The sequence below is a fragment of the Labeo rohita genome, chromosome 16, assembly GCF_022985175.1.
Source record: "Labeo rohita strain BAU-BD-2019 chromosome 16, IGBB_LRoh.1.0, whole genome shotgun sequence".
NCBI lineage: Eukaryota > Metazoa > Chordata > Actinopteri > Cypriniformes > Cyprinidae > Labeo > Labeo rohita.
In genome coordinates, this window is record NC_066884.1 from 4,133,260 (window position 1) to 4,156,176 (window position 22,917).

Genomic DNA, 22,917 nt, shown 5'->3' on the forward strand with positions numbered 1-22,917 from the left:
ATACTGAGTGAATGCTCCTGACATACGTCCATCAAATACTTTTACTTTAAACTCGCTAAATTCCAGCCTCAGCCCAATCAGAAGTACCAGTACTTACAGAGAAACCTATACAAAGTAGCCAGAAAGAAATGCTCATTTTAAAGAAATACGGCAGATGGATTTAGCTGGTTTTGCATCTGAACTCTTCATATGTAAATGTATTTTATGTGCAATATCTTATTCAGGTCAGTATTAAATAAAAAATAACATGCATTTTGTATGATCCCTCTTATTTTGGTAAAATAATTACCATTTTGCAGATTCTCCAAGGTATATGTAAACTTTTGACCTCAACTGTATGGTTCTGTGAACCCTAATGCAATGCATTGCAATGATTTTAATAAAGTGTTGTGATTATAAACTGCAGGATTAAAGAGCAGTGTTGCAGAAAAGACCGTAACATGCACATTTCAGCACACTATGCTGTAGAGAATACAGTGCCCAAATGTTTTTCTGCCAGCAGTCCGTCATTTGTGACGTATCCTGTTTTCACAGTATTGTGCTTTCTCCAGCTATTGTTTTCACTGAGTATACAAGGCTTATAAAACACAAACAGCTTTACTTATATGTGATTGTATAAGCTTTACTGAAAAAAAGGTTGAGGTAATAATGCAAAACAATGCAGACTGGTCTTTTCCATCATATTATCAAAGTACAATACCCTTTATTTTTAATAACCATCATATTTGAGATTTCACATAAAAAGAATAGAAATGGAAAGAAAGAAAAGTTAGAATATATATTTCACATTATAGGAAAGATGTGCTACAACTATCCAAAAAGGGCCGTACTTCATATGATGTGGCCATAGAAGATTTCATTTCCTTGCAACAGGAACGATTTTGTCTTCACACAGACAACTGGCTTGACACAACTTGCTCACAAAGGAGTGGTCACAAGTGGCCATTTTTTTCAATTTATCGCAATTGGATAACATGTCGATGTATGGACAGGGATTTGCTAAAAGAAAAAGAGAGAATTGAAAGTCAGTAAAGCATAATATCTTCTCAGAGTTGCATTAAGCAATGCAAACCGTGACCAAGTCATCGTTTGGGATCATTTTGAAACCAAAAACAGAAATGCACTTACTGCACAGACCGTCTTCACAGTCGTCCGGGCAGGAGGCACACGGATCACCCAGAGAGTACGGCGAGACTCTTCTGAAATTCCCTCTGAAATGGTGGAAGAAAGAGAAATGGAGACCGAAATGAGGAAAACACTCAAATATGGGAATAAAACGTTCAAATATCATAGAGAACAGCAACGTACGCGCGGTAGTAATGACATCCGTAGAAGTAGGAGCTTCCACACTGAGCTACGGCACAGCCGACCTCATACGAGCTGTACCACACCACCTACACACAAGCATTATTTTAGATTGAGACGCCTCCATCTCACAATGTGGCATTTAATAAAGCTACAGACAAATGCATTGCATTTCTGTTGAAAAATAAGTGTGCTGATTTGTACTGAATGCACTTTAAATCATAAAAGTTTATTTTCAAAAAACTGTACAGATGATCTAATATTAAAAGGGCATTTAAGTGCACTTTGAGTACACTTTCATGAAAAAAAATTAAAAGGGGTAATTGTGACTTCTTAGTCTTTTAAGATGTAAAATAATAATAATAAAAAAAGTTAGAATTTCAAAATAAAAAAAAAAAAAAAATCAGAACCCAGACAATTTTTCTCACTGACTTTTTTCCTCAGAATTTCTGACCTCTTGTGACCCTGGACCACATAACCACTTTTAAGTAGCACGGATATATTTGTACCAATAGCCAAAAATACATTGTATGGGTCAAAATTATACATTTTTCTTTTATATTAAAGGAGAAGTCCACTTCCAAAACAAAGATTCACATATAATGTACTCACCCCCTAGTCATCCAAGATGTTCATGTATTTCTTTCTTCAGTCATAAAAATATTGTTTTGAGGAAAACATTTCTGCATTGTTCTCCATATAATGGACTGAAATGGTGCCCCGATTTTGAACTTCCAAAAGGTCCCAAATGCGGTTGTAAACAATCCCAGCCGAGAAAGAAGGGTCTTATCTAGTGAAACGATTGGTTATTTTCATTTAAAAAAATACAATTTAAATACTTTTTAATCTCAAACGCTCGTCTTGTCTTGCTCTCCCTGAGCTCTGTGTATTCTGTTTCAAAACAGTTAGGGTATGTCAAAAAACTCCAATTGTATTTTCTCCCTCAACTTCAAAAATCATTTCGAAATCATCCTACGTCGCTGCAGAGAAGTACCGACCCAGTTTTTGCAAAGTGAACATGCAAAGAAGATCAAACACCCTTAACAAAAAAGGAAAAACAATATAGGATGATTTTGAAGTAGAGGGAGAACATGAGATGGGAGTTTTTCAACATACCCTAACTGTCATGAACCAGAAAAAAACAGTCCAGGCAGAGTAAGACAAGACAAGTGTTTGACTTTAAAACGTATATAAATTGTATTATTTTTTTTAAATAATCGATCGTTACGCTATGGGATCTGGGATCGTTTGAAGCTGCATTTTGGAAGTTCAAAATCCGGGCACCATATCAGTCCATTATGTATAAAAATGCTGAAATGTTTTCTTCAAAAAACATAATTTCTTTATGACTGAAGAAAGAAAGACATGAACATCTTGGATGACAAGGGGGTGAGTACATTATATGTGAATCTTTGTTTTGGAAGTGGACTTCTCCTTTAAGTAAAGAACATGTTCCATGAAAAAATTTTGTAAATTTCCCACCATAAATATGTCAAAGCTTAACTCTTGATTAGTAGTATGCATTGCTAAGAACTTAATTTGTACAACTTTAAATGCGATTTCCTCAATATTTCGTTTTTTTTTTTTTTTTTGCATCCTCAGATTCCAGATTTTAAAATAGTTGTATCTTACAGTTTTATGTATAGCTTTCAGATGATATATAAAGCTCAATTTCAAAAAATTGTTTCTAATGACTGGTTTTGTTGTCCAGGTCCATTTGTCAACAGTCAGCTGTATGAAATATAAGATGACGTACAGGTCTAAAACATTTTGATTGCATTATTTTTCATAACTAATTAATTAACGCATTAAATTGACAGCCCTAATAAAGATGTACTTAAATCCTACTTAAGTGGGTCCAAAAAGCACTCTACAAGGTTAACTAACTGCAAAACATGCAATTACGAGTCCAAAAACATTACATTAAGTTTGCACTTAAGTATATTTGTTTAAAGTATTTTATTTTTAAAATAAGTAAGCAATAGACTTTTTAAAGTATGTTAAAACATACTCCTTTTTTCACCAGGGGTGCATAAGTGACATAGAAATGACAATATAATCAAACACTTGCCGGTGGAGTCAATATATTTTTTTCCCTATTTGGTTACCAACATTTTTCATTTTTGTGTGAAGTATCCCTGTAAAGAGCTCCTACAAGCTGTCAAAATACATTTACATTTAATTATTCTTACCTGGGAAAATGAAGGAGAAATATTGAAATATGAAAATGAATTCCCCTTTTTTGACATGCAATAACAAGTAGCAAGTCATAGTACATGACTGATGTAAACTAAAAGCTACTGGATTTTTACTAAAAACAAAACAATTCATAAATGTATGACTGAACGTAGTTAAGAAATTCAGCTGAATAATCACCTGTGTGTAATGTCCAATAGGCTGACCGTTGGTGGATCCTGTGGGATATTTATAATTGTTGACTTCGCTGTGCCAGGCGTTTACCACATCAGTCCATGAATAATCCGCAGAGCCCTTGAAGAGATTTTCACCCATTTCATATCCTGTCCATTAGAGAGAAAACATTCAATGAGGGAAACTACAGCACTGCATCTGGTGGGCTGCAGGCTGGTTGAAATGAATGTGTTGTTTTTAATGATTTTATGGACAATTTGTTATTTTGTACACAGAAGCCTGTAAAAATAGGGCCTGATGTACTGTGTAAATACAAAGGAATTTTCCATACTGATTTTCAGAAATGTTTACATGTATTTTGAACTATGCATTGCAAACTTGATGGAATCTTTTCCATTTTTAAATGAATTTATCTAACAAATTTTCTTTCTTTTTGGTGCTGTAATGGTTTGTTCGTCATCTAGAATGCACTGTAAGTAACTGACACACATTAGCGTTTTGTCCTTCATCTGTATGGACTAGTCAGCACGTCATCACTCGCTTGCATAATCCTCCTGTATAAATATTGGGTCTATAGGCATGTGTGCTGCATCAAAGAAATCTTCTGTTTTCTCAGATCTAAACTGCTTTGGTCGTATATACCGTGGCCCCAGAACATATTTGGACAGTTAAGCCATTTTTTAAAAAAAAATCCTAACAAAATATAGAAGCAAGTGATATTTATTTGACAGTAATATAGTACAAAAATGCTTTTCAAGTCAATTAAAAATAAAAAATAAAAAATTTGCACAGTGAAAACTGATAAAACGATCTAGTGTTGAAGTCGAAAGAAGTATTGTATGACTTTTTTGTTTGTGATGAACTGACCACAAAAAATTAAAAATTAATTATATATACATTAATATTTATGTTTGTTATGACTGATTTAAGTATCCAAATGAGACTTAGTGTCATTAATTGTCATAATTTGAAAATTAAAATTAATTAATTAATTAATTAATTAATTAACTAATTAATTAAAAAGGTAACTGTGACTTCTTATTTCTTTGGAAATTTAAAATTTTTAGGAAAAAAAAGACAGAATTCCGACAATTTTTTATATCTCACGATTCTGTTGTTTTTCTTTGATTCTGTCAAGAAAAAAAAAAAGGTAACTGCAACTTTTTATCTCACAATTCTGACATTTTTCTCTGAATTCTGACTTGACATCTCGGAATTCTGTGTTTTGTTTTTTTTTTGTTTTTGTTTTTTTTGTTGTTGTTGTTGTTGTTGTTGTTTTATTCCATCATGGGGAAAAAAATAAAAAAGTTAATTGCAACTTTTTATTTCACAATTCTGACTTTTTTCTCGCAATTCTGTTTTTTTTTTTTTTTGTTTTTGTTTTTTTTTCTTTTCTTTTTTTTCCTTTTCGTAATCCGCTATGGAATAAAAAATAGAAAAGGTAATTGCAATTTTTTCTCTCAATTCTGACTTCAAATCTCACAATTCTGTGTTTTTTTGTTGTTGTTGTTTTTGTTTTTATTTCCACATGGGATAAAAAATAAAAAAGGTAATTGCAACTTCTTAACTCACAATTCTGACTTTACATCTCGCAATTGTGTTTTTTTTTTTTAATACCGCCATGAAAAAAAAAGTTAATTGCAACTTTTTATCAAATTCTGAATCCACATCTCACAATTCAGTGTTTTTGTTTTTTTTTTGTTGTTTTTTCCGCCATGGGATAAAAAATTAAAAAAGTTCTCTCTCAATTCAGATTTTTTTTGGAATTCTGACTTTACATCTCACAATTGTTTTTTTTTAATCCTCCATGCAATAAAAATAAAAAAGGTAATTGCAACATTTTTATCTCACAATTATGAGTTTTTTCCTGAATTCTCACTTTACATCTCACAATTCTGACTTTTCTTTTTTTTTTTTTTTTGTTTTGATAAAAAATAAAAAAGGTAATCTCGCAATAGTGTTTATGTGTGTTTTATTTATTTTGTATTTTCATTATTCCATCATGGGGGCAGGGAGATACAAATGTTAATTGCAACTTTCAATATCACAAATTCTGTCTTTACATTTCGCAATTGTTTTTTTTCTGTCATGTATTAAAAAATAAAAAAGGTAACTGCAACTTTTTAACTCTCAATTCTGACTGTTCTCGGAATTCTGAATTTTCATCTCACTTTTTTTTGTTGGAATCTGCCATGGAATAAAAAAGGTAATTGCAACTTTTTATCTCACAATTCTTTTTTCTCAGAATTGCAAGTTCTCATCTCTTTATATATTGCAATTCTGACCTTTTTCTCAGAATTGTGAGATAAATTCAGTATTGTGAGAAATAAATTAAGAATTGCAGGGGAAATAATCTGAATTGTGAAATAAAGTCTCAATTACCTTTTATTATTTATTTATTTATTTATTTATTTTTTGGTGACTTCCATTAGATTAGTGACCTAGAAAGGGTGTATAATATTTATTCAGGTATTTCTGGTTATCTACAGATTTTAAAAGAACTGTTTAACTTTCAATGTACAATGTAAACACACGCATACATACACACTCACATATATAAAACACACACACAGATACATCCAATATTCTAAATGATTAAGTATTTAAATACTGAAGTGCTTGAATAAGTGTTTGATCTCTGGCTTGCTGTTTGAGGGTTTTTATAACCACTATTCTTGTTGAAGTTGCTCAGAACAGTATGTACTATAAAAAGTGCACTATAAATAAATGTATTGACTGTAATTGTGGGTAACATACCGTCAATCATGCGGCTGCTTGGTGGTCCGTGTGTCATGTTACACTGATCAATCCAGGATTGAGCTGACTGTGCCACTGCATCACTCCAGCTCTATAAATGACACAAAACACTTTCCATTTAGTGTATGACAGCAGTTCACTAAGATGTAGGTTTAAAATCCAAAAGTGTGATTTACCATTTTCAGCATGTTGCTGGCAGACGGAACCACAGCTCTTCGGTAGGCATTGTGCACATCCACAATCTCCTGCTGGACAGAAGTCAGGTCCGTACAGACGCCTGTGAGGGTGAAAAGCAAAACAATCAGTCTGATGTATTTTCAGATGATGCATATTAAACAGATTTATAACAGACAGTATGCTTACCTGACTGGAAATCCAATCACATGAAAAGAGATAAATATTAAAAATGATCATTATTGCTTATTGATAACAAAATCCCATCTATAATAAAACTATAACAAATGTTCATGCTTATATATATATATATATATATATTTGACTATAGAACTGATTTCAAGCATCTAAGCAAAAGCCTTTAGATCACAACATAGTTTAAAATTATTAGAAACAAATTTAGTCAATTGTGTTTCGATGTTATTCATAGCAAATAATCAGCTACAAACATCATAAGCAAAGAAGCAATTTATTAAAATCAAACTCACCAAGCTGCAGGCAGTGCTCATATGGAGCAACCCCAGGATACAAACTGTTACTGCAAACATTTTGTGTCCTTCTGTCAAGCAGATTGCAAAATAAAAAATAAAGAAGTAAAAATGAATTCTTAAAAAAACTCAAAAACGTATGTACAAAAATACATATTAAATTACTATATATATATATACATATACATATATATAAAAATTATATTTATATTAGATATAAATTATTAATTATTATAATTAATATTATATATATATATATATATATATGTTAATTACACTAAAATTACAGTAAAATTGTCATGAGGAAACACTGAAATTTTGAGTTTTTAAAGCTCATTTTGTAATCCTTTTTCAGATATATACTTTTTTTTTTACAATTTTAAATACAAATTGTAAAGCACAAAAAGAAAAAAATGTTATAGTTTTTTGTAAAATATAAATTACTAATATTTTGAATTTTTATTACATTTTGAATATAAATTGTAAAAGAAATACTATAAAATAATTATATATATATATAGCAGTAAAAATGTTAGGAAAAAAACTTTTTAAATTTTTTTTATAAATTGAGAAAAACAATAATTTAGTTTTAACAGCCACAGTTAAAATGTTAGTAAGGAATTTGAAAGCTCATTTTGTAGTCTTTTTCAGAAATATACACACAATTTGAAATATAAATGGTAAAAAAATATTTTTACTATAATTACTATAAAAAAGTCAGGAAGAAATGCAAATTTCAATTTTGAAAGCTCATTTTGTAGTCTTGTTTTCAGATATATACATCCACAATTTAAAATATAAATTTTAAAAAAAGGAAAAGTAGAAAAATAAAAAACAATGTAGAATATTTTAAAATATTTTTTACACTACAGTCACAATTAAAATGTTAGAATAAAATCCAAATTTCAACGTAAAATATGATTTTTTTAAAAAAAAAAAAAAATTTTTTTTTTTATATATATATATTTTAATTCTATACTACAGTTTTAACAGAGTTTTACAGTTAAAATATTATTACAATTTAAAATATAACTTGTAAAAAAATACAGACTACAGTCACAATTAAAATGTTAGGATAAAGTCATGTTAGGATCAAATTTGAAAGCTCATTTTGTAGTCTTTTTCAGATACACACAATTAGAACAAATTGTAAAAAAAATAGAAAAAATGTTTTAATATAAAAAACTAAAAATTACATAAAAAATACATTTTTAAATATAAATTGTAAAGAAAAAAAAATATAATGTAGAACATAAAATAAATTCATTTTTTACACTACAACTGCAGTCAAAATGTTATGAAGAAACTTAGTTTGTAGTCCTTTTTTAGATATAAGCAACACAAAATATAAATTTTAAATACATATAATTAAGTAAAAATATTAAAAACATCATATTTCAATTTTAAAAGCTTATAGCTTAAATGACATAGTACATAACAAACAGATCTGCATTAACTTTTCTCCTCACCTGCCCACGAGTCAAGGCGTCTGAGATGTTGCGGTGAAGTCCCTCACTATTCTCTTTATATTCCCAGCATCCTAATGATCTCAAGAACATGTTCCATTGTCAGCAGTGACATGTGACACCACTTGAGCAATGTTCACAATACAATACAAAACCTGAGAGGTTAATAGTAGAAGCAAACATGAGAGTGTAAATACGACGGGTGTAGGTTTAGTTTAAAGAACACTTCGAATTAACCCGCAGAAGAATGAGTCAAGATGTCTAAAGAACCTGCAAACAAAGCAACAATGATAAATCGAACGGACAACGTGGCAATGCAGCGGAGCGTACAGTTAAAGAATATACGTTATTCTTTTTATTGAGTGGAATAATTCATCCAAATAAAGTTCTCTCACCCATATGCATGCAGAATATTACAGTGTGACGTTTGCTATTGTGCATTATATTTCATCAGCAAACAAGGGATTTTTGACACCAGTTTAAGTCTGACTAAACAAAACGACATTCCATTTGACCTGGATAATTAACAAACAGAAACATTAGAGTTGCATCAGATAAAAACATTAAGGCGTTCTGTCATATCAGCTGGGCTCATAATGCAACGCCATGTAAACTGGTCTCTCAGAGCCATCTATTGCATAGAAGTGACTCTTTTTACATCATTTTAAGACCTTTAGATTTAAATTTTGTCTTAACAGGGTCATTTGATTATTCTGTTGCACAGGAGTGACAGGTTTATATTCCTGCCGTTATCGACGAGTACAATGCCTCTCAGAAGTACAATCGCTGAATGATAAATTACATATTTATAACCTGGCATAAAGATCACTATGTTCAGGCAGGTTATTCAGATGTCAGCTAAAAGCAAATAATTTACAATGAGCCATAATTATGAATAACTGTAATACATTAAATTATATTTACATAATAATCATAAAAAGATTTTTAAAAGATTGTAAAAAGATTTTTTGAAACATTACTGGAGTACATTTTACAAGAATTCTTTTACTTCAATACGTCATGTCATGAAATTACTAGCTATAAAATTGAAATTACTACTAAAAATTACTAATGAATTTACTAGCAATTTTTTCAGTATTTCAGTTCTTTGATTATTAACCTCGAAAGAGTGCAAAATAAATAATCAGGTCTTTCTGTTTATTTAAAAAACAAAAAGTCAATGCAAATGACCAATTAACTTCAAATTCAATTTGAATATACAAGTTTGTGATATAATAATAATGATAATTATTATTATTATTTCATTTATTTATTTTATTTTATTTTAATTTAATTTAATTTATTTTTATTTTCTTATGTAACTTTCAAAGTACATTTGGACCTACATGTTTGTGACACAATAATAATAACAACAACAACAATAATAATAATAATAATAATAATAATTTATTTATTTATGTTTTTTTTTTTTGGGGGGGGCATAAGAGACTACATTAAATATATATTTATAAATCATTTCTAAAATTTTGGGAGGTACTGTATATACTTTATCTAATATCTATCTGTATCTATAATTATTTTTAAATACTTTAATTGTACTTTTTAAATTTTTTTTTTTTATTTATTTAAAGGTTAAAGTTTATATTATTTAATATTGTTTTTATTATATTTTTATAAGGCATATATGCATATCTATAATTATTATTTTTTTTAATACTTCAACTTTACAATATAGTACTTCAAATATAGGATATAATTGCTTAAATATTATATGCTACATAATATAACTAATACAATTTAATATTATAATTTATACAATGTATATATTTATTTCCATAATAAAAAAAGCAAGTTAAAGGGTTAAACGTTATATTATTTAATATTATTTATATAAAATTATTATTTGACATCCAGCTGTATCCAGAATTATTTTTAAAATTATTCAGTTTTACAATATAGTACTTAACATATGGAATGAATTTAAATTCATATTATATATTAAACAATATAATTAAAATATAATTAATTAATTAATTAATTAATTTAAAAATGTAAGTTAAAAGGTTAAACATTATATTATTTATATTATTATTTGACATCTCTCTGTATCCATAATTATTTTTAAATTCTTACATTTTACAATATAGTACTTCATATATGGGATACAATTACATTAATATTATATATTAAATAATATAATTAATACAATTTAATAATATGATTTTTATAATATATATAATTATTACTACAAAATGTTTCAAATATACATTCAGGTCTTTTTTTGTTTATTTCTATCATTTAAAAAATTTAACTTAAAAGGTTCAACTTTATATTATTTAATATTATTTATATTATATTATTATTTGACATCTATCCATATCCATGATTACTTTTCAAATTCTTCAATTTTACAATATAGTACTTCATATATAGGATGACATTACATTTATATTATACATTAAATAATATAATTAATACAGTTTAATAATATGATTTATATTATATATAATTAGCACAAAATGCTTCAAATATATATTCAGGTATTTCTGTTTATTTCTATAATTTAAAAATGTAAGTTTAAAGATTCAACTTTATATTATTTAATATAATTTATATTATATTATTATTTTACATCTGTATCCATAATTATTTTTTTTACAATATAGTACTTCATATTTCTGGGCAATATTTACCTAAATATTATATATTAAGCGATTAATTAATACAATTTAATAATATAATTATATTATAAGTATATTCAGGACTTTTGTTTTTTTCCGTAAGTTAAAAGGTTTAACTTTACAGACAGCCATGCATCATAATTAAGTTACAATTCCTAAGGAAAATGTGTTTTTGATGCTGACACGTGTCACTGTTGCAGTCCGCTTTAATAGTCTTGTTGCGTGACAACAAGTCTATTTAAGCTGGATATTTATGTACAATACTCCATGTAGTCTCTCTATTCATATACATTCAATGAAATTGCATACATAGTAATTCCACAACAATTAGACAAATGTTTTTGATGGAGTATGTCACTGCATGACTTGTCACGTCAACAATAATGTAAGGGCTTACACGTCTTTCAGAAAGGATTCTGAAAGAAACTATATAAAAATCGTTAATCTTTGTCCAATTAAACCACGTCCTTTCAGAGCAAAACACCCACAGAACATGAACGGTATAGGGCAGTCTGACCAGTAGGAGGCGCAGCAGCACCAATATCAGGATTGTGCTGTCAGAAAGTTTCTTAAGGTTAACTTACACTAAGAGTTACATGTGTGTTGATGCATTTTGTTTAAAAATCACCATGCACTTAGGTTTTGTGCTGTAAAAAATCCTACTTGTTTTCCATTTCAGTGGTTTTTAAAGCTGTTAATTAGAAAGCAAGGTGGTTGATTGCTATATGAAGTTGATCAAGTGTCAATTTCAATGCAATATTTACTAACAATTCATGTTGCTATAAAACTAAAACTATAATGCTAATAAACAGTATCATCCACTGACAGTCTGGTTTTGGAAGATATTTATCATTGAGATGCCTCAAAACACCGGTTGATTTATGAGCTTGTCTGAAATCCAGACATCACAGACGACCTCAATATCAGACAAAAGGTCATCTGAGGTCACGCAGTGCGTGTCTTCTGTGTGTAAGGCTTGTTTTGGTCCAGCGAGAGCATGCACTGATGATGACAGAGATGTGCTGTGGAAGCAGGAGTGAGTTTACTCGTGTTCTGCTGCACTGCACACTTTTTGTTTTCCTCTAACAATGCAGTTAGTGAAGTGTTCAGTGACGCCGTAGTGCTCTTTATTTTCACAGGGATTACGCAGTGATTAGTTCGCAATAAACGCAGCAGTAATTACGCAGTGGGAGCTCTCATTTTCCACCATCGCTCCTTCCTCTTCAGGCTTCAATTAAATATACGCGTTTGGTTGACACATCAAACAATCTGGAGGGTTTTTTTTTTTTTGGACATACGGTGGGGTCCAGGAGTCTAAGAGCATTCTTTACTAATTAGCACAAAACGTTTCATTCCTTGTGATAATTTGCTTTGATTAGTGACATAGAAATGTGCAGAAAATGTATTCAAGTATTTCTGTTTATTTCCAAGTATAACTTTTAACATACCTATGTAATGTAAAAAAAAAATAAAAAATGTATATAGATGTATATAGAATTATATATATATACACATACCTAATTTATTATGAATATTTTATATATATTTATATCTTTTATATTTACAATACATTACAAAATATATATTATATATTTATATTAATATGTCTAAAATATATAAAATATACATATAACATTTAATTTAATTTTTCTTTATTTAATTTATATAAAAATTATTAAATACTATATATATATACATACACACAAATATATAATTTATTATGTATATTTGAGATATATATATATAAATAATACACTACAAAATGCAAAATATATATTATATATTTATCGAAATATATCTAAAATAGATAAAATATACATATGGAATGATATTTATAAAATTATATAATTTTAATTAATTTATATAAAATATTACAAAAATACAAAATTATATATAAATATATAAAATATATTGCAAAATATATATTATATATAAATTAATATGTATGCATACATATATAATTTATTATGAATAGTTTTATATATTTTTATATTATTTTTTATATTTATAATACATTACAATATATATATATATATATATATATAAAGAAATACACACACATATATATAAATATATACATATATATATATATATATATATATATATAAAATAATTTTAATTAATTTATATGAAATATTAAAAAAATACAAAATTATATATAAATATATAAAATATATTGCGAAATATATATTATATATATATATAAATTAATATGTATACATACATATATAATTTATTATTAATATTTTCATAAGTTTTTAAAAAAATGTTTACACAGTTTAAATTTTTATCTAAAAAATAGATAATTAAATATTCTATCTCTCTATACAAGGACAAATATTAAAATAAATATTAATTATATTATATTAGAATTATAGATTTTATATTTTTATAAAAGATTAAATATTATACTATATAGAATTATATTAAAATATTACGTTTATAGTTTATCCATATATATATATATATATATAAACACCCATATCTATAAATCTATGAAGTATTAGATTGTCAAGTATTTTAATCAATAATTCAACAGCCTACCTTGTGATCAGCAGTAATCAGCGATTGTACTTGAGACAAGGATCAGTCGCCGCAAGGATTTCCTGTTTCAGAAAGACTCATATACTTTCATCTCGTCTCATGTCATTAATTTGTGTCCTGGGGTCAGTTGTGTCCTCCGCTGTGCATAAAATCACTATCAACAGCCTTTGAAACGGGAACGTCAATCATCCTGAGTGCCTTAAAGACAATATTTCGCATTAAAGCACTCGGACTTCCGATGAAATGCTGGTGTGTCATTTTCATTATAGAGATGTGATGGACGAAATTACAGTGATTATGGTGTGATTCGGACCGGGCTGTCGTGTTTTTGTCTGTCCTTTCTCTCTCAGACCGGTCTGAATAATGGATTCACAGCTATAGGGGGGCGCGTCTAGGGTTTATGAAAAATACATCTCTCTACCGGGGACAGCAGACACAGACCCTCTCACCACAGAACAAGCCACCGCCACAAAACCTCCCCAGAGGAGAATGTGAGCGCTCAGAGGTCAGTCTTTCACTGCTCTGGAGACAGTCCGCAGTTACGTTTCACTGAAGCCAGCTTTGTTACTCTTAAAACTCCTAAAACAAAACAGAGGCAAAATAGAGAGGTGTTGTCATACGGGAAGAGCACAGTGATCTGGATCATTTCGTTTTGGTTAGGATCATTTTGATTGCATGCTTTCGTATGTCTGCAAATTTGACTGAGCATATCTGAGACATTGTTAAGATCTCTGTTAAAACTTTAAAAAGGTTTTTCTCACCTCCATGAAGCTCTCAAATGTCACTCTCCATTCCATGTACTCAGTCCACAACATTGCATTCACAAGAACCAGGGTTTTTCATCAGCTTTGCTAGGGAAAAAGATATAATTAATACTGACTTTTATTATAAATGATGTTTCTCACAAAAAATAAATAATTAAATAAAAATCACTTTACATAAGAAGATTAAGAACATAACGTGTTGTATGGACTACTTTTGTTTCACTCATATTTCTTTTTTGTTCTTTTTTATAGCTAACAGTCATGTAAATTGTGCATATAACTGTTATTATATAGAAAGAAGCTGTGTAAATGTTGAGTGAAATAAAAATGATACATAAAATTTTCTAAAACATTTTATATATTTGAATATATTTTTATATATTAAAAAATATATTATTATTATTATTATTATATTATGAAAATACATTAAAAATGTCTATGATATAATGTCTTAAGTTCACCAAGATTGCATTTATTTGCTCAAAAATGTATAATTAAGTCATTTATATTAAATATATTACTTATTGTTGCAAGAATTATTATAAAATGTAATATTATTAATATTAATATATTTTACATAAATTGAATCATTAAAATTAATTATAAAATAATAATTAAAAAAATAAAATTAATTTATTATAAAATAATTATAAATCATTTAAAAATGTATAAGTAATTTATATTTAAAAATGAAATATTTAACAATATTAAAAATATATTGCTTATTGTTACAAGAATGATTATAAAATGCAACATTATTAATATTAATATATTTTAAAATTGTACAAAATTGACAGAATTAATTATAAGATAAGTATTTCAAAAACGTAGAATTAAAATTAAAATAAATTTATTATAAAATCTATATTTAATAAAATATTTAATTTTTTAATTTTTAAATTTTTAAAAATTTTTAAAGTAATTTACATTAACAAAATGTTAAATATTTAGTGATATTAAAAATATACTACTAATTATTACAATAATTATTATTATTATAATTATTTAAATAAAAACGTAACATTAATTAAAGAATAATTATAAGCAATTTAAAAATATATAACTACAACTATAATTAATTTATTATAAAAATAAATTATGAATAATTTCTAAAAATTATAATTAAGTAATTAATATTAAAACATTTAAATATTTTGCTTAATTAAAAACATATATGACTAATTATTACAAGAATGATTATTATATAATATAATATTATTATTTTGATAGAAGAATTTTTAAAATACAATTCATTCCTCTAATGGAAAAGATGAATTTTCAGTCTGTTCTTCAAGCATAACTTGGAATATATCAATTTTGCTGCACTCACGTTTACATTTCGGAGTGCAACACTCATGCAAGTCATGCAAATAATTGTTAATATATAGAAAGATGCTGTGTAAATATCCCACTGTTCAGAAGTTTAAGGTTAGTATGATTTATTTCACCCTTCAAAATGTAATTTATTCCTGTGATAACAAAGCTGAATTTCCAGTTGCATGGATCAATTTTGCTTCCTTTTTGTAGCTCAACAGCCATGCAGGTCATGCAAACAACTGTTGTTACACAGAAAGGAAAAAGCTTTATAATTATTCCCAAACAAATAACATCATACAGGTTTGGAGGGTGAAAACCTTAAACTAATTTGCTCTCCATTGAATCTCAGTGTGGTCTTTGAGAAACAACTGAGCTGGAGAGATCTCATTGCTGATTCTGCACTCTGTTGACAGTGTTTTGGTTATTTCCTTGCTCTTTCAGTCCTCACACATGCTGAGCTCTTATCACTGCTTTATTACGTCCCTGTAATTTCTAAAATAACTGCTCCCGCTCTCTTCCCCCCTTTTATCCGTCTCGCTTCCCCTCTCTCTCTCTCTCGCTCTCGCTCGCTCGCTCGCTCGTACTCGGCGCCTCCTCCTTCTCCTTCTCCTCAGTTGGTTTCTTCAGTCGGTGGGCAGGAACTGTGTCGGTTTCTGAAGAAGCCGAGAGAGAGAGAAAGAGAAAGAGAGAGAGAGGGAGCGAACTGTGTCTGGGTCAGCTCGGTCTGTCATCTCAGACAGTCAGAGAAAGCGCGAGAGAGACAGACGGCACGCAGGCAGCAGGATACAGGAGGTATGTCAGAGGATGTGGTTTCCCTGAGCTTGCAGAACACTGCACAGACATACTTTGAGCATGACCTAACGGCAGCACGCAAAGTGTGTTTTCTGCGCTCCGCTAGCTGCCTGCCGCAGGAGGACTGAGCCGCTCGGGAGACACTCGCTTCTTGTTACTACTGTACCGTCACATCCAACGGGAAACGTACCGCCAGGACGGTGGATCGCTGACTCAAACTTGCAGCGTCCGCGAGTCAACACCTCCACAACAGGTAAGCGGTCCGTCTCCGTTGATATTCTCACTCATCCCATCTGTCTAGGAGGAGAGCAAAACATGACAAGAGTGATGCGATAAAGAATCAATCATGGGAAGCCACAAGCCACAAGTTTGCCACTGTGTGATGTGCTAGAGCAAACGTCTTTATCCGTTAAGACAGACACATGCTCCTTGTAAAGCCTATCATACAGACCAATGCTTTAGTTTGAGTCACATGTATAAAGTATGATACTGACAGGAAGACTGCATACTTGCCTGCAATGCTTGACCGTTGACTTTTCATCCAGAAGTGTTTCTTCAGCACTTTATTTCTGTTGTTAGTCTGAAATTGAAGGATTTTGGTGAGAAATCTCTTTAGTGGGACATATTCACTTAACTTTGGAGCATGCATTCATTAAGTGAAGTTAAACATCAGCATTAAGTAACCAATTTGTGCTCACATTGGAAGTGAAAATGCGGCATGAAGTTTCTAAATGCATGTTATTGATTGTACCGTGAACAGTTCATTTGTGCATGTTTTATTTTGCCTTATTTTGACCTCATAATTTGTAATCTAAATGTCTATCTTGTGGTCAAACAACTGACTTCTCCCGTACCCTTCCCAGCCCCTTTTTTAACAGTCAACCTTTCAATCAACATTCAACAATTTGTAGTGTAATTTTGCAAAATTGCATAAAATTATAATTAAAATTAATTATGAAATAAGTCATTTCAAAAATGTGTAATTAAACCCTGCCCCTTTTGTGCAATCAACATTCAACAATTTTTCTATTTCGTTAGACAGTTTTCATGTACGTCACAATACAGAATAAAACATCTGTTGCTACTTTTGTTTCATCACAACTGTAGTGTAATTTTTAACCAATCAGATTTCACTGTAGGCGGGGCTTCCTTACACAACAGTGCAGAAATAAAAATAAAAAAAGAGCCCAATAAAATTTCTTGTTGATCGTAGAATGTTTGTTTGTTTCCTTTGTTTTTGATAAAAATAAAACCTAAAAATAACTTTTAGAGAATGTTCTGTATTTTAAGCTTTTAATAGGATTTTGCACAAAAAAGTCTCCCTGCAGTTTTCTGTCAGTTAGTTTATGGTAATATACAAAAATGAAATATTATCATATATATTATGAGATTTCTGACAGTGTTTTTTAGTATAATTTATATAATATTGTTAATTGTTTTCTTGAGCATTATTATTTTGAATTAGGTTTTATTTTTATATTTTAAATATTTATTTAATTTAAATCATTGTAATTTTTTAAGAAATTGTATGTACTTTAGCATTTGCATTAGTTTTTTTGATCTATTTATCTATATATATTTATTTTCATTTTTACATTTTAAATTTTAGTTGTATTAATTTTAGTACTTTAGCAGTAATATTTTGAATTAGGATTTTTTATATATATATTTTAATTTTAAATGTTAAATTATTTAATTTAAATTATTAAAATTTTTAGTAATTGTATGTACTTTAGCAATTTGCGTTATTTTTTTTAAAATTGTATTTATCTATATTTCCATTTACTTTTCAATTCAATTTTAGTTTTATTGACTTTAGTACTTTAGCGCTACTATTTTGAATTAGGTTTTATTTTTATATATTTAATTTTAAATGTTTATTTAATTTTAATTATTTTAACATTCAGAAACTGTATATACTTCAGCCATTTGCATTACGTTTCTTATAATCTATTTATTATGCATATATATACATACATACATACATATATATATATATATATATATATATATTTCTATTTATTTTTAAATAGAAATATATATATATATTTTTTTATTTTCAATTTTAGTTTTATTGATTTTAGTACTTTAGCTTACATTTACTGTATTATGCTTTCTTTTAATATTTATATATAATTATATATATTATATATATATATATATATATATATATATATATATATATATATATATATATTTATTTATTTATTTTTTCTATTTACCTTTAAATTTTATTTTATTTTTAGTTTTACTGAGCTTAGTACTTTAGCTTACACTAACTGTATTTTGCCAAAAGTTCTTCATAAATATCCTACATTTCTAAGTCATCTATCTATCTATTTCTTTATTTAATTATAGATCTATGTGTTTTTATCATTACTGATAACAACACTAGTTTTTTTAAAACAATTTTTGTCACACTATATGTAGAATTATTTTTTAAATAAAATTAGTATTTAATTTTACATTTTGTGTAGAAAACTTCTGGCAGTCTGATCAAATGAGTCAAGAAAGAGTTAAGAATCCTTGCCAAAACTGCAAGGTCAAGTTGAGTGCATCGCATGGTTGTGCTGTGTTCTCTGTTGTGTACTGCACTTTCTCCCAAATGTTTTAGTTTATCAAAGTACTCCTTACATATATCTAGAATATGTGCATATACTGTACACAGTATACAAACTAAATACTGCTGAAAGAGTAGGAGGAGAATGTTAGTATGCTAATCTAATATATACATAGTCTAATTGTGCTGTTGTTGCTAGTAGGCGGTCCCGCTAACGGTCCCTGTCACTCATATTGCCAGAAATTGCCAACTCTGATTATAAATGAATGTCTTGAGGACGCAAATCGCTGTCAGTGTGAATGCCCTTTAAGAAAGGAATGTAAGAAAAGAGAACAGAGAAGGCAAACTGTCATTAATCAGTTCCAGACGGCGCTTCGGAGGCTGTGCGCATTCTGTCGCGCTGCGGCGGGCGCCTCAGGAGCCGACACACAGAGCCGCTGTTGTCATGGAGGAATTTGATGCATCATATCATGGGCTAGTCACCTCCGACCCCCACGCGTACTAGCTTTTAGAGACTTACTGGAGAGTAATGCTGACTTCAGTGTCATATGTGCATCAGCAGGACCTTTTTATTACAGCTCAGAGGTTGTTTCCTTGGGAGAAAAAAAACAAAACAAATGTTAAACAAACTTCATATTGTGCATTTGCATACAAAAATATGGATGGTACTCGCCTGTGCAAAAAGTTTCTGGCGTGATGCTAAGGTGCTTTGAGCTGGTTTCCAGGATGTTGCTTGTAAACAGCCTGCAATAACACTGTGAGATTTTTAATACTGTTTTATTGTGCCCTTGTGACATTTAAAAGTTTGATCACTACTGGTAAAATAAAGCGCACTTTAAATATGATCATAATTTTAACTGTAAAAGACTGTAAAAATGCCATAATAAAAACCTATTAAGTGGATAACTGTAAGTTTGCTTGCTAGGCTGTATATACTGTGAAAAACTAGAAATATAACAGGTCATTTCATGTAATTTTACAGTAAAATACTGTTAAATTAACATTTTTGGAAGTGAAAACAACAAGCCATTTTATAGTACGTAGTAAAAAAAAAAGTTAAATCCATAAATGTTGCTACCATATTTTTACAGTAATTATTTTACTGTAAATTTCACCAATTCATTCAAAACAGTAGCAGCAAACACTGCAGGACAAGTTACATATTTAAGTTCAATACTTTAGTTAGGGGTTTATTCAAGCCACTAACTAGTATAAGCAGTAGCAATAGTAGTGCTTTACTTACCAAACATACAAATGACAGACAATTGCTGACTATACAGTAAGAACAGCTCTATTATTAGTAATTAGTTACTCAATATATGTAAAATATCTACCTTATTTTTCCCGTAAAAGTGAGTATGGCCATTTGTAAATTTTATGTGTTTGGCTTCCGGTCTCATCTGCATCCAGCTATTTTTAGCTGTATAAAACAGCTTGTTCTGCTGCTTGATATTGCAAATTACTGTCTTAACATATTATTTTTATGTATTATGTTAATCTGGATTTCTAAATTGCATAAAATGTCCAGATTTTGGCTTTATTTTGCTACTGACATGCTCTCTAGAGTCTTCAAAAATTCTACGTACACATATTTGCATTGCTTTGACCATTCTCTGTAGATCCCGCCTTCTCAAACGCCACGACTGGTCAATTATGTACAATGCCTCCACGCTATTGGTCAACCTACTTTTCACTCAAGTAGCTACAAAATATATTTGTAGCAATAACCAACAATACATTATATGTGTCAAAATTATCATTTTTTCTTTCATGCCAAAAATCATTTAGATATTAAGTAAACATCATGCCCCATGAAGATATTTTGTAAATTTCCTATATCGAAACTATAAAGGGGAGACCAGATGATATGGTTGATAATATCAAGTTGATATGATTTTTTAGGGTCTATAACATACTTTGGTTAAAATTTCTCAATGGTAGTGTAAAAAACACCCTTTTTACCATGTCAAAATCAGCTCTGTTTACAGCAACCTGTTTTGTTGCAGGCCTCTTTAAATGCTAATGAGCTCTGCTCACCCCGCCCCTCTCTTACGCGGAGTGACGGCCATTCTCTGAGAGACTGTTTACTTTAGCCGCGAAACTTGCTAACTAGCACATTATTAGGAAAGGCGATTGCAAACATTCATAAAAAACCTTATACTCGCTTCTTCTGTTGGAGAAGCTGGATCACCAATATTTTGCGTGAACATAGTACGCAAAATATGGTAGATCGGGGGGGGCGCATTACCTTCAAAAACAAATGTAATCCGCTGCTCTTTTAGTGGCTCAGATGTCAGGAGTAAATGACAACCGCTATGATCATTATTACATCATTATAAAACACCACAATCTCTTAGGAGACATTCTTGTCCTCCCCTGCAGCAGAGTCGACACAATGGCGGACTGCTTACATCTCATTCAGGGCGGGTCTAAGGTAAGACGCTCGCGTCAATCAACTATCATGGGAGGGGCCTTGGCCAGTGTTTTTTTTTTTGTTATTACAGGGTGGTTGTGTACACACACTGCCAATATACATTTATGTTCAAACACTATAAATAAGTGAATTTTGCATCTGACCTCCCCTTAAATTTTTGACTTCGTTTGGACAACTTTAGACAATTTTTTTTGCACCCTCAGATTCCAGATTTTCAAATAGCTGCATCTCGGGCAAATATTGTCATGTTTTAACAAACCATGCATCAATGGAGAGCTAAAAAATGACCCGTATGACTGGTTTTGTGGTCCAGGGTCACATATGAAGACAAAACCCGGACATTTTTGGCAATTTAGAAATTGACGTAATACCCTAAATAAGACTGATATTGTGTGGAAGGCATAATTATGTCTTTGATGAAAAAATGCATAAGTTCTGAGCTTTTGTAATCAGAATTTGGCAAACCTGAGCACGTTTGAGTCACTGTTAAGATCTCTTCTACAGTCTTTAACAGTGCCGGCCTTTTTCTTAGTGGAAAATCGTGTGAATAACAACTTGAGCTGTAATTTCCTTAACCTTATAAGTCACACGCAGCCAAAGTGTAGCTAATTGCGTCTTTCTGACTCCTGCAGCTGTTTATTCTACCTGTATCATCATTGGCAGCTGGGCTGGTGTGTTAGGAACATGATTAATACACGTGAAGCTTCAATATTTTGGTAACCTAATTAGGACAGAGAATCCTCTCTTGTGCTCAATTAAATCTAATTTAGATAATTGGAACGCCTTAGTGCATTCGAAACTTAATTACGACATCCTTCCGAGACGTGACGTGCAAAAAGCCCCGCGCGTTATATGTTGCGCGCTGTACCTGTGATCTCCGAACGGCTTCTCCTCGCGTTCAATTAGGACAGGCTCTCCTCTGCTCTCTCTGAGAGAAAATGTACACTCTCTCCTGTGATTAGACAGCCTACAAATCAGATGTCACATTCGCTGTCGGTGCCGCGCATTCGGCACCTTCCCCTCAGCTGAGTCAGTTGAGGAGATGAAACGCAGCTTTAGCTGTGCGCCTTGATGGAAGATGAATGGTAATTTTTGTTCTTCTCCGGCGCGAGGTGCCACTTTGAACGGATTACGCTTCCCGGATGTGTGCGAAGATTAGGTTCTTCCCTCCTGTCGCAGCGACGAGCTTCTGCCACAAATATTCAGGCCGCTGGCGATGCCTAGGCACAACACAGAACAATCAAAGCGGGAAATATGCAAGCGTTGCAGGAAAACACACGCTTTAACAGGCGACAGAATAAAAC

General features: G+C 30.1%; 2 protein-coding genes across 3 annotated transcripts in view; one reads left to right on the forward strand and one right to left on the reverse strand.

Annotated features, from left to right (window-relative positions):
* Positions 1 to 681: 681 nt before the first annotated feature.
* On the reverse strand, positions 682 to 8,604 carry LOC127178986 (cysteine-rich venom protein ENH1). The gene is made up of 8 exons (XM_051132216.1): positions 8,564 to 8,604; positions 7,091 to 7,165; positions 6,609 to 6,709; positions 6,433 to 6,523; positions 3,682 to 3,824; positions 1,309 to 1,394; positions 1,129 to 1,211; positions 682 to 999 (listed from the first exon to the last, which is right to left on the reverse strand). Exons 2-8 carry the CDS (start codon positions 7,152 to 7,154, stop codon positions 857 to 859), a joined length of 711 nt encoding a protein of 236 aa, XP_050988173.1. The 5' UTR covers positions 7,155 to 7,165; positions 8,564 to 8,604; the 3' UTR covers positions 682 to 856.
* Positions 8,605 to 16,457: 7,853 nt separating this feature from the next.
* Positions 16,458 to 22,917, forward strand: part of LOC127178985 (raftlin) — a 122,434-nt gene continuing 115,974 nt past the window's right edge. For both annotated transcript variants that reach the window (XM_051132214.1, XM_051132215.1), the window contains exon 1: positions 16,458 to 16,872. The gene's annotated coding sequence lies outside the window, so the exon portion shown is untranslated. The remainder of the gene's footprint in view (positions 16,873 to 22,917) is intronic.